This window comes from Podarcis melisellensis, assembly GCF_964234715.1.
Source record: "Podarcis melisellensis genome assembly, chromosome: 3".
Classification (NCBI taxonomy): Eukaryota; Metazoa; Chordata; class Lepidosauria; order Squamata; family Lacertidae; genus Podarcis; species Podarcis melisellensis.
In genome coordinates this window covers 115399707-115412330 of record NC_138530.1, presented here as the reverse complement: position 1 = coordinate 115412330, position 12624 = coordinate 115399707, and the positions used below count along the sequence as shown (strand labels likewise).

General features: G+C 43.4%; 1 protein-coding gene across 2 annotated transcripts; it reads right to left on the bottom strand.

Annotated features, from left to right (window-relative positions):
- Nucleotides 1-2569: 2569 nt before the first annotated feature.
- On the bottom strand, nucleotides 2570-11330 carry GLYATL3 (glycine-N-acyltransferase like 3). 2 transcript variants are annotated; one of them, XM_081906553.1, is made up of 6 exons: nucleotides 10965-11330; nucleotides 10133-10242; nucleotides 7965-8072; nucleotides 6831-6957; nucleotides 5895-6021; nucleotides 2570-3316 (listed from the first exon to the last, which is right to left on the bottom strand). In XM_081906553.1, exons 2-6 carry the CDS (start codon nucleotides 10208-10210, stop codon nucleotides 2890-2892), a joined length of 867 nt encoding a protein of 288 aa, XP_081762679.1. In that variant the 5' UTR covers nucleotides 10211-10242; nucleotides 10965-11330; the 3' UTR covers nucleotides 2570-2889. The 2 variants fall into 2 exon arrangements, with proteins under 2 accessions (XP_081762679.1, XP_081762680.1); XM_081906554.1 differs by lacking the exon at nucleotides 7965-8072.
- Nucleotides 11331-12624: the final 1294 nt, after the last annotated feature.

Sequence of the window (12624 nt, the reverse complement as noted above, 5' to 3'; positions counted from 1 at the left end):
ATAATGCCACTTTATACTGTCATGGCTTCCCCCAAGGAATTCTGGGAGCTGTGGTTTGTCAAGGGTGCTGAGACTTGCTAGGAGGCCTTCCTTCAAGTAGCTACAATTCCCAGGGAATTATGGATCATGTTAGCAAGAGATTTTAACAGTACAGTGGTACCTCGGATTAAGTACCTAATTTGTTCCGGAGGTCCGTTCTTAACCTGAAACTGTTCTTTTTTATATATAAATATTTATTAGGTTTTTTTAAAAAAGAAAAATACAATAATAATAAACAATATTGCTTTGTTTTAACAAATTTTCATATCATCCTTGAACTTCCTCACGCCTCCCGCTCCCATTTACATCGTTAATACGTTTTTGTCAAGCAAATTATCATCTTATTTCCACCTTAGGTAAGATGATAACCTGAAACTGTTCTTAACCTGAAGCACCACTTTAGCTAATGGGGCCTCCTGCTGTCGCCGCGCCGCCAGAGCACGATTTCTGTTCTCATCCTGAAGCAAAGTTCTTAACCTGAAGCACTATTTCTGGGTTAGCGGAGTCTGTAACCTGAAGCGTATGTAACCTGAGGTATCACTGTACTAGGCTTAAGGAAAGTATATGTCAGGGAACTGCCATCGGAGCCAGAGGCGGAGAGAAGGCTCCAGAGGGATGCCGGAGAGAGTCCCAGTAGGGAGAGAGGCAGCCCATCTGCTGGGGAAGGAAATCAGCGTAACACCAGTGGAGAAGGGGGGCAGATGGGGAATCGGCGAGGGGGCTCCAGAACTCCTCGCCGGAGACCAGCGGGGAGAGCACAGGTCCTCCGCTGCCCACACCCTCCCTGCGCAGAAGACTTCCGCGCAGGGAGAGTAGGAGGAGACTTGGCGTCAAAGAACTTCTTTGCTGGAAGAAGTTCAAGAAACGCCCACTGACGGATTCTGCCAGCGACTGAGAGAGCCACGAAGTGAAGGGCTGTCCAGACAGAAAGGGTTCAACCAGGTAACCTAGCCAGGAGTGGCAGCAACTTACACATGAGCAACCCCTAGAACCATTACAGTATATTTCTCAAGTCCCTTAAAATATCTTTCTTTACTCCTCCATGTAAGGTAAAAAAAAATGACCATGTTGTGGCAGAACAGTGATGGCCAAACTTGGCCCTCCAGCTGTTTTGGGACTACAATTCCCATCATCCCTGACCACTGGTCCCATAAGCTAGGGATGATGGGAGTTGTAGCCCAAAAACAGCTGGAGGGCCAAGTTTGGCCATCACTGGATTAGAAGAACACTAAACTGAAAGTATAGAGGCAAAGTGTACGGTAGGTGAGAGAATAGCTAGTTTAATGCAAGTGCAACTGCAATCTATTATTCATTCCTAATATTTCTATGAGAGGATAAGGTAATAATTAAGAACAAACTGTTGAAGCAACAAAAACTTAAGGTTCATTTAAACAATATGAAATGATACACTAAGCCAAGGGTAGGCAAACTAAGGCCTGGGGGCTGGATCTGGCCCAATTGCCTTCTAAATCCGGCCTGGAGAGTCTGGGAATCAGTGTGTTTTTACATGAGTTGAATGTGTGCTTTTATTTAAAATGCACCTCTGGATTATTTGTGGGGTTATTTGTGGGGCATAGGAATTTGTTCATATTTTTTTTCCAAAATATAGTCTGGCCCCCCCACAAGGTCTGAGGCACAGTGGACTGCTGAAAAAGTTTGCTGACCCCTGCACTAAGCACTAAAGCAGAGACTTCTGGGATCACAATATCTATCTATTTTGGTAGCTCTTAATGTGGGGTGCCCAAACCGATTTGGATTAGAAGATGCAGTTGTTTAATTGGACTCGGATAAGCTTGCGTTATGGATTGGTGATATTCACCCAGATTCATATTCACAACATGCACAGAAGCAGCTCTGTGCAGCTTGTCTGAGCCCCTGGCAGGGCTCCTCTGGCCAGCTTAGCCCTCCGAGGCCAGGGGCAAGTGTGCTTGGCTGCCTCCCATCGCCACCCCACTGCACAGGAGTCTACTTTTGAATTCATATAATAAACGTCTGGTGCTAGATACATTTGGGTTAGGTTAAAATAAAATCTTACTGAGGTCCGTCAGAGCTTTATCATAGCAGTGGCATAGCGTGGGGGGTGCAGGGGGGTGGGCGCACCGGGCGCAACATCTGGGGGTTAGGGTTAGGGGCGCAAATCCACGGGTTAGGGGGCGCAAATCCACGGGTTAGGGGGTGCAAATTACTTGCCTTGCCCCGGGTGCTGACAACCCACACTACGCCACTGTATCATAGACTTCGGGGAGGACTGGTTTTCCAGATAGATTTTCATGCACAAGAAAGTACTGTATTTTCTGGCATATAAGACTACTTTTTAACCCAGGAAAATCTTCTCAAAAGTCAGGGGTCGTCTTATACGCCGGCTACAGCAGCAGCTCCTGCAGCAACTCCCCACCAAAGGATAATACGACAGCAAATTAAATCAGAGGACACCAAGCTCTCTAGATGAAGCAGAAATAAGCTTGAAAATTGGCCCCAGAAGCCCCCGGCCACTGGGAAGTGGAGCGGATTTCCAAGCCGGACTGGAGACTGGTTTTTTAAATTTTTATTTGGTGTGCATTGGAAGAGGGGTAGTCTTATACGGCTAGTATATCCCAAACTCTATATTTTAACTGGAAAGGTTGGGGGGTCGTCTTATACACCCAGCCGTCTTATACGCCGGAAAATATGGTACTATGCATACTGCTTTAGCTGAGATTCCTGTATTCTAGGGGGCTGGACTAACTCTATGATTCTATGAAGTTTTCTGACTTTCTGCATATCACCAAATTTCACCCCCCAAACTGCTGCAGTGTATCTTTCATCCGTTGTAAAGAAATGCCACAAAGGTCACTGAATCTCTAAGCTAAGCTACAGCCGAGATGTGTTTACAAAACCGAAAGGCGTGTGGATAAGTCTGACAAACTGGCAAGGCAAGAACTGGGCATTCATGCTTTTCAGTAGAGTTACTGATGGGACGTTATCCTCCAGGACATTTCCCTGAGCTGGGAAGCCCTGGCTATGTAACTTCTTGGCCAGGACTGTCACTATGAGGCGGTTGTACCCTTTCCTGCGGTGTTCCGGCAAAGTATAACCATGGATCATAGTAGCAAATTGGTCCGTCAAACCCCAGGCAATGGGGCAGCCCCCTTCATCCAGGACGCAGGTACTAGGGAAACAGGAAATGAGGCTGGCAAGGTATTTTCGGCATTTTTCGCTTCCCCCTCGGGACCATGTGCTGTTCAGCAGGCTAGCATGGGAGACATCGAGAGAAGCAAGCTTGGGTGGAGGTACTAGCCTAAAAAAGATTTCTCCAGTTAAAATGTGCTGTAAAATCCATAAGGTACACACAAAAACAGGGAATACATACTAAGGGGCTTATCCTTTGCTCTTTCCAGACACAGTGAGCACTTTAAAGCTCTGTTTCCGAGTGCCTGTCATATGATAATGATAATAATAATAATAATAATAATAATAATAATAATAATAATAATAATTTCTTTATTTATACCCCGCCCTCCCCAGCCAGAGCCAGGCTCAGGGCGGCTAACACTGAATATAAATTACAATAAAACATAATAGAAAAAAAGAAAAAAGAAAAAAAGTTAATTAAAATATGGTTTAAAATACAGCTTAAAATGCAACCTCATTTTAGTAGTAGCCCATAAATCAAGACCATAAGGGGAGGAAACATTTATATACCAAATCCCATATAAGGAGTCAGAGTGAGTTCAAGCCGAAGGCCAGGCGGAACAGCTCCGTCTTGCAGGCCCTGTGGAAAAAGATGTCAAATCCCGCAGAGCCCTGGTCTCTTGTGACAGAGTGTTCCACCAAGTCGGGGCCTGTGCTGAAAAGGCCCTGGTCCTAGTTGAGACCAATCTAACCTCCTTGAGGCTCGGGACCTCCAAAGCGCTATAATTTATGGACCTTAAGGTCCTCCTCAGGGCATACCAGGAGAGGTGGCCCCGTAGGTACGAGGGTCCTAGGCTGCATAGGGCTTTAAAGATCAAAACCAGCACCTTAAACCTGACTGTGTACTCCACCGGGAGCCAGTGCAGCTGGTAAAGCACTGGACAAATGTGATCCCGCGGCAAAGACCCCATAACGAGCCTCGCCGCAGAATTCTGCACCTGCTGGAGTTTCTGGGTCAGCTTCAAGGGCAGCCCCGCGTAGAGCGAGTTACAATAATCAAGCCTGGAGGTGACCATCGCATGGATCACTGTGGCCAGATCAGGGCGAGAAAGGTAAGGAACCAACTGATTAATATGGCGGAGATGGAAAAATGGCACTTTTGCTGTGGCTGCAACCTGCAGTGTTGATGGTGACACCCAAACTCTTGACAGAAGGTGCTGGCACTAATTAAGCCCCTGCAAGAGATGGGAGTTGACCCCCCAACCCCATGTTGTCCTGACCCAGCCAACGGACCTCTGTCTTCGAAGGATTTAACTTCAACCGGCTCCCACGCAGCCATCCAGCCACAGCTTCCAAACATCTGATCAGTGTGTCTGGAGCCGAGTCAGGGTGGCTGTCCATCAACAGATAAAGCTGGGTGTCTTCAGCATATTGATGACAACCCAGCCCAAACTCCAGACAACCTGGGCAAAGGGGCACATAAAGATATTGAAAAGCATTTATCTATTGCTCTGGAGTTCTCCCGGCGAAAATCTGCCCTTTAAAGCTCAATCCGTGGGAAACCTGAACTGACATTTGCTCTGATTGAGTGCTAAAGAACTGGCTTTTGAGGAGAAAGCTCTGTGGCAAAAAAAGGGCTTGGACACAGAGCTTTTAAGCACAGACCAGTGCCTAGAAAGAGTGGGCCAAAAGGCAAGTGTGGATAAGCCCTACTTGAGATGGGTGGCAATGGAAGGAAAGAAGACAAACAGAAGGGAAAAGTGGAGCCAGTAGGCGATAAAGCCTATCAGATATTCCGTGCTCTCGCTCCCCACCTCGGCCTTTGGGATAATACTTATAGGTAAAGGGACCCCTGAACATTAGGTCCAGTCGTGACCAACTCTGGGGTTGTGGTGCTCATCTCACTTTATTGGCCAAAGGAGCCAGCGTACAGCTTCCGGGTCATGTGGCCTGCATGACTAAGCCGCTTCTGGCGAACCAGAGCAGTGCACGGAAACGCCATTTACCTTCCCGCAGGAGCGGTACCTATTTATCTACTTGCACTTTGACGTGCTTCCGAACTGCTATGTTGGCAGGAGCAGGGACTGAGCAACGGGAGCTCACCCCGTCGCGGGGATTCAAACCGCCGACCTTCTGATCGGCAAGCCGTAGGCTCTGTGGTTTAACCCACAGCGCCACCCGCATCCCTTTGAATCCAACTAATACAAGCCCATTCTTAATACCAAAGGTGAGTTTGAAGGAATGCATCTAACTGAAACAATGCATTCTTTGCTTTCACACCTGCAGGGTAGCAATTTTGTCCATGGAGTTGCTCCTGGAAATGGTTAAAAAATACAAAAAGGGGATTCTTTTCTTCATCTGTCACAGCATCTTAATTTAGAAAATGTGGCGATCAGAGCTAGGGGAAGGAAAGATTTGGGAGTGCATTTTAAACCTTCTTGTTTAATACTATGCTGTGTGTCACCCACCCAACTTTCCTTCCAACCGTATTTTGCACCTGTCATTGGCCAGTGGATCTAGTAAAAAACAACAACAAATGAGATTCTACAAGCCTGAAATCTGCCCACCGATGTTGCAAAACATTAATACAGAAAAAGACAGGAATCAGCAGACTGGGTGGGGTGGGGGAATCCTTGAGTGAACTGTGGCGTCTTCACCCAACTTCATAAATCAGTGTCTAATTTTGGCACATATTTCAAGAGCGGCATTGCTGTGGAAAATAGTAATGATATGACTAAACATACGGGAGTTTAACCTCAGGAAGTGTATCAGGATCTGGGTGGATAACCATTTGGAAACAAGACCGCTTTACATCCACAAGCTTGGAACTAGCTACAGCTTGGGAAACGTCGTACAATCCATCCTGCAGTCCTGCGTACAGATAAATGAGAGAATAAGCCTTTAAAACGCAAGACATAAGGAAATGGACTAATCCAATTTAGCCAAACTAGCTAGAGGTGCTGTATTGTGTCCCACAAAATACTTTTTTTCATTTCTTTAGAAATGCTCCTTTTTCACACTCATAAGACAGCACCCAAAATTCATTTTGATGCTTTAGATATTTTGTGGCACCTGTACTGACAACCAAATTTACATCCCTCACTGAATGAGTCAAATTAAAAGTTAAATTCATTTCATTTTGTGAGGAGGTACCCTGGGGCATTTAAACAAACAGCTGAAAGAATCTAACACAATGGTTTAAAGAAAACAACTTTTCATTAGCTGCAATTATCACATCAAATTCCCGAGTGCAAAACCAACCATGTCTGTGTGTGTGTGTGTGTGTGTGTGTGTGTGTGTGTGTGAGAGAGAGAGAGAGAGAGAGAGAGAGAGAGAGAGAGAGAGAGAGAATCACTTTGCTGCTGGACACATAAATAAGCAAGTGTTTATGTGAAAGCCTGCAAGAGAACATACACCATTTAATTTCTGCTATATTCTCACCATTCATTCTATAATCTTTAAAGCACAGCGTTTGATCTAGATATTTTTAGGATATTGCAGGTACAACACACCCTGGCAAAAATCTAGTTTGTGACAAAGGGCACATTGCTGAAATTCTCAAGTCTGTGCCACTAACTCTTTCCACACTCTGACAATATTGCTTGGAAATCTTTCTTCAGAAGTCAGTCACAGCATTGGCACATCCTTATTTCCATTACCCAGCAAGAAATAAGCTTTACCCTGTATTTGGAAGACTTGCTCCCAGTTTACGGTTTCTGGGTTCTCCAGCAATGCTTGATATGCTTGCTGGTCCTTGTAGAATACAGCATAGGCATTGGTAAAATGGTCCAGGTCATCACTTTCAGCCTGTGATTTTAAAGACACAAAAACCCCTAGTTTGTCCCATTATACACACAAATACACAATACTTTCGTTGCTATAATCAAAACTGTGATGTGCCACAGGGCTCAAATCAGGAGGCCTGGTCAAATGGCAGGTCAATGAAGAGAACTTAGAATGAAGAAACAATGGCCAAAAGTCATTCTTTCTTCTCAATAAATGAGTTTTGTAGCGATTCTCATTAGGCTTCCCATTTCAAATTGCAGGAGTAAGGAAGTGAGCATGTCAAATATGTACAGCAAGTTTCAGCAATCATTTGTATATAAATCAGGAAAATTTGGATATAAATCAAGAAAACTAAATGAAAAGGCTTGTTTGCTTTAAGGACTCATGTTGAAACTTCTGTTGTCAATTAAGTATGGTTCATCATTATCTATGAACCTAAACTGTAGTCAATCTCAACTATGATTTAGGGCAAACAAGCCAGTATAATAAAACATGGTTTGAAGCTGGCCTGACTCCCTAAACCATGCTTAAAACTAACCGGTTTGTTCAGCTTCAGGCATAATAAAAAACAGAAGTGAAACCTTCTCCCCTCATGCTCATGGTTTTGTACTGAGTTGAATAGGATCCAAATTGCAGCAGTCTGATTGGTCCTAGAACAATAGGATCCAGAATGCAGCAGTGTGATTGGTCCACAGGAGCCACCCAATCCAACTCCAGGTGGAAGTGAATCCGCAACCTGATTGGCCTACAGGAGAATCCCGGATTTAGCCAATCACGTGGGGCCCATTGTGTAAATAATGTATATAAAGCAGACATTTCGGGGAAACTCACTACTATGAGCTGAATAAAGAGCATGAAATCCACACTCGACTCCTAGTGTATTTCACTCATGCTGCAAGAGAAGAGGAGAACTCACAAATCCATGGCTCTTTTAAGCAATGCTGAACACCCAGCACCTAAATGTTGTGTGTATGGGGGAGGGGAGGGAAATTGAGAGAGAACACACTAGATTATACTCTTTACTATACCGTTCTCTGCCGGCGGGTAATAACAGCTTTAAATTCTGGCCATGAATCCACCACCACTTCCTTCCTGAAGGGGTTTCCTCTGTTTATATTTAGCACTGCTCCATAAACCTTCAAAAGGAAAGATGAGCTTTTTAGAAGTTGGAAAAAATATTGTTACAAGGGTCAGTCTGGATGAAACACTAGGTCCCTTCCAAAACCTGTGATCCTGTATCAGTGAGGCTAGCATGCATGAGGGAACCTGGTAGACCAGCCAAATTAAGTCATTTAGCTTTCACTGGCCAGTTAAGTGCTCATAAGCATCCGAAAACATGAGCCAAGGGACCGTGCTCTCCACAAAGGGGGGTAGGCATTTCCCCCCACCTGGCTGGATGCCAGGTGATCCTAGGCAGCAGAACAACAGAGCTGTTGTGTATAAGAGCTGGAAGCTGGAGGAGACAGAGACATGTCGGCCTCTATGCTGGACTTTGGTGCCCATCTGGAAACCTAATAGGGAAGCAAGATCTGTTGGGGTGTTAATGCTGTGAGCGCCTCCATCCTATGCTCAGGTTGGATATATGCAGTGCTTTCTTTCTGGGGGGACGCAGACCCCTAAACATTTTGTGAATCTAAGTTTGGCCTCATTGAGGGGCAGTATTTCAATATGAGCAGGAAAATGAGAGCAGCCCTAAACATTTTTTTAGAAGAAGAAAAATGCACTGGATATATGCATAATAGTGACGCGAGTGGCGCTGTGGGTTAAACCACAGAGCCTAGGACTTGCCGATCAAAAGGTTGGTGGTTCGAATCCCCGCGACGGGGTGAGTGCCCGTTGCTCGGTCCCTGTTCCTGCCAACCTAGCAGTTCGAAAGCACGTCAAAGTGCAAGTAGATAAATAGGTACCGCTAAGGCGGGAAGGTAAACAGTGTTTCCGTGCACTGCTCTGGTTCGCCAGAAGCGGCTTAGTCATGCTGGCCGCATGACCCAGAAGCTGTACGCGGGCTCCCTCTGCCAATAAACGAGATGAGCGCCCCAACCTGAGTCGACCGCGACTGGACCTAATGGTCAGGGGTCCCTTTTCCTTTACCTATATTCATCACTGGCTAAGGAACTAAGAATTAGGCTGCTTTAAAAGGTTGAGTTATTTCCCTCTTTCTTCTGCAAATGTGTTTTCAGAGAACCATTGTAGATGGAAGCAAGATCTTACTGACATTTACGGAGAAAAGAGGACAGAGAGGATCGAGGCCGTTGTTCTTCCCCTACTCCCATGACACTCTGCAAGCCAAGGGCTTGGCTGCAGTAATGAGCTCAAACGGAGGGAAAACACAAGGGAGGGAAAAGCAAGTTTCCAAAAGCAACAAACTGAAAGGAGCCTTTAAAGACGTTTCAAAAGACTGCATATTCTGAAGTTTTCCAGAAAAGTTGGGTATCTTTTACCTGAAATGAATCAGGCACAATTCTGTATCAGAAATGATGGTGAGTTTTTGTATTGTTTTTCTCAGGGAGCAAACATTCGGCTTTCTTGAATGCTTCAGCTTACAGAGTTAAGCATCACCTCATTTGATTTGCTGGCTGCAATTGAGACCTCAGTTGAATGTGGGTACCTTGATCTGAAGAGACACCAGCATAATGGAGCCTTGCACTTTTCATTCAGAACTGGCACATACCTGCAGAGCATAATCACTGCTACCCTCTCTGAGCATCTATGTCTATGCATGTGTTGCACATTTATGACGAACTGAATTTATAGGGTAGATATAACATTTCATCTTTATGAATTTTCAACAGGTCTCCATTAATCACTGATGCCAATGTTTGAAGGCAGGAACAAAACCAGCCTGCCATTTTGCATCAGATTATTATTCTTATAACTGTCAACCCTCTCATAAAATTCTAATGTTCATTATCATAATACTGTAGTGATCATTTTGTAATTGTTTTATGCAAGTCTAAATTTTCTTCTGGGGGTGCTAATATAAATATAAAATGCATTTTTATTTAATAAAAGTATACAGACCATCCATCTTTTCAAAAAGACAAAAAAACAACCCCCAACTGCATTTCTGCATGGAACACAAGTACAAATTCAGGTCTAATAGCAAAAATCTGTACTCCATCATCTCTCTAAAAGATACACCCTGATAGTTCAGACTTTCAAGCCCGTAAATAAAGTCTACGTAGATTTGCATTACCTTGAGTGATTCAGGAAAATTACTGAGTAATTTGTGTTCCAGTATTTGCAGCTTTGTAGAACAGTTTAACACCAGCATCTTGCAACCTTCATGCAAACATAGGTGGCCTACTAGAGGGCACAAGAAGAAGAAAAACCGTGACTAGCAGCAAATGTTACTTCAGTGCACTGGAAAATGGAAGCCCAAAACATAATCCTAGAGATCATACCCTTCTGATTACATTTTATACAGTGCCATCGCCCACCCCACCCCCCAGTACCCTATAATCAGCTGGACTTTATTCTGGACTAAAACCTATGGCAAACTTCTTGGAGAAGAAAATTTCACACAGTAAGTGCCACAAATTTGATGTTTTTACTGCTCTACCTTTTCCAGTTTGCTGTAAGCAGCTATGAGAGTGACAAGTCCGAAGGGGTAAACGTTTTATATATAAAATTAATATAAACTTTGACAGCACTGTTGTCCACTCTCATAGTTTTAAACCCAATAAAGGGTAGTATAGAGCGAACCTGTCTTCACCCTAAACCTGAGAGGTTGGGGAGCTGTGCATGGGCAGCCGCTCTCTCTGAATTCACAAGGCAGGGATTATTTTGTTGGAATGCAGAACTCAAAATTCTTCTACAATGGGGTAAGAAAGAAACACCATCTTATAGAGATGCATAGCCCATTACTGATAGCGTATAGATCAAAACAGTATTTAAAATTGGGTTAAAGTTTCATGACACCATGTCTGCATTTTGCGTCAAAATGGGCTGCGGACACAGATACGTGCCACTCTCTGAACAAAATATACAAATATCCTACACAACCCTCATATATCTAGGTCGCATACCTGCGGCTGATTTTCAACTGGCTGTTCAGATATAGGAAACAGCTGGAACACTAAGAGGCACTTTCGGTTACGTAGATTTTCTGGGAGCAGGTGGAAGATGAAGAGGAAATAGCCACACCCTCAGAAGGAGGGACTTACAATACAAGCTTTAAAAGACAATAGTAAAGGTCAAAAAACTCAAAAGCCCTGCAAACCCGCCTCATTGCCCACAAGACATTTGATATTGCCGCACTGTTTCTTGTAAGATATCCCATTTCCACATACTTTAAAACAAATTACAATGATTATTAAGGAATTATTGAGCAATTACAACGGTGTAACCAGACTTCAAAGAACTAGTCATAGTTCTACACAGTCTTGTGGGAAATGGTCTAAACTGTGCAAATAAAAATACATTGTGGGAAACAGATGCCCTCTGTGCCTTTGAAAGCTCTGTTTCCCCCATGTTCAAAACCCCGATTGTTCAGTTAGGCTTTTCCTAATGCTGCTCTAGAATCTTCCCACAATCATTTGGGCCGGACTGAATCTGAACAGAAACTGACTAGAATGTTATCAGAGTCAGGAAAAAGCTCTACATCTCTTGAGAAGACATCTGTAAGAAAAGGTCCTAAGTCTTCTATCTGGAACAGACACGTGGAATAATCCTGTGTCCATCTTCAATTACTTTCAAGGCTATAGATTTCTAACTTCTAGGCTATTTATTTTTACCTTGTGAAAATTCCTAAACGGAAATTAAAGTTTGGAAGCAGGCCAGTTGCATACTCTTCCAAAGAAGGAAGCAACTTCAGGAATCAGATATAATTTCATTTTCATTGTTCTCTCTAAAGCATTTACCTATGTATCTACCTCAGTATCCCATTCTTTACCATAGATCTTATTGCACAGATAAGCTGATTAAATATTAGGTGTGGGAAACATGTCTGATTTACAACCTGCTTAAAACTTATATAAATATGAATACTTCTTTTGAAACAAAGCAATTTTAACTTCTAGCTAAAATCTGTCTTCCATATACCCTAGGTGCTGAAGTCTCATCCTTGGCAACCATACATGCACTTTTAGTTCCCTGTGGACCACAGGCTAGAGCACATTTGTCATTAAACAAAACCGAGATCAGTAGCATGTAAACAAACTGCTTCAACAGTTCTCTTGGCTGTACAGTGTTCTAGAACATCTTTGTGGGTGTAGCAGAAAGTTGTTTCTTTATTCTTTTATTCAGGTTTATTTCAGATGCAGAGAGACAAATATGCAAGCCAGAGATGTGATATACCTGTTTTGCTTGTTTTCCAAAACTGAATGGCATTTGACAATTAAACCTAAGAAAACAGAACTATAAGAAAGGAGTTACACCGTAATCTTGTGGTTCCTAAACCTAAGAAATGCCAGGTGTGATTTTCCTTATTGAAAAGTAAAGAACCAAACCCTGCTTTGAAAATAAAAGGTAATCCTTTAATTTCAGTTTTCTCTCCCTTTTTGGCATTAGTTCCAATATCCATGAGATCCAATTTAACTTGAAGAAGCGACTGCAAGTAGGTAAAATTATATTTTGTTAGATTGCAAGCAAGACTTTATTTTCCTCTTTTAAAATGCAGATAAAAGCCTAAATCATTCACAACCCTTCCCATTTGATATAAATGAAAACTTATTATTGTGCCTTACG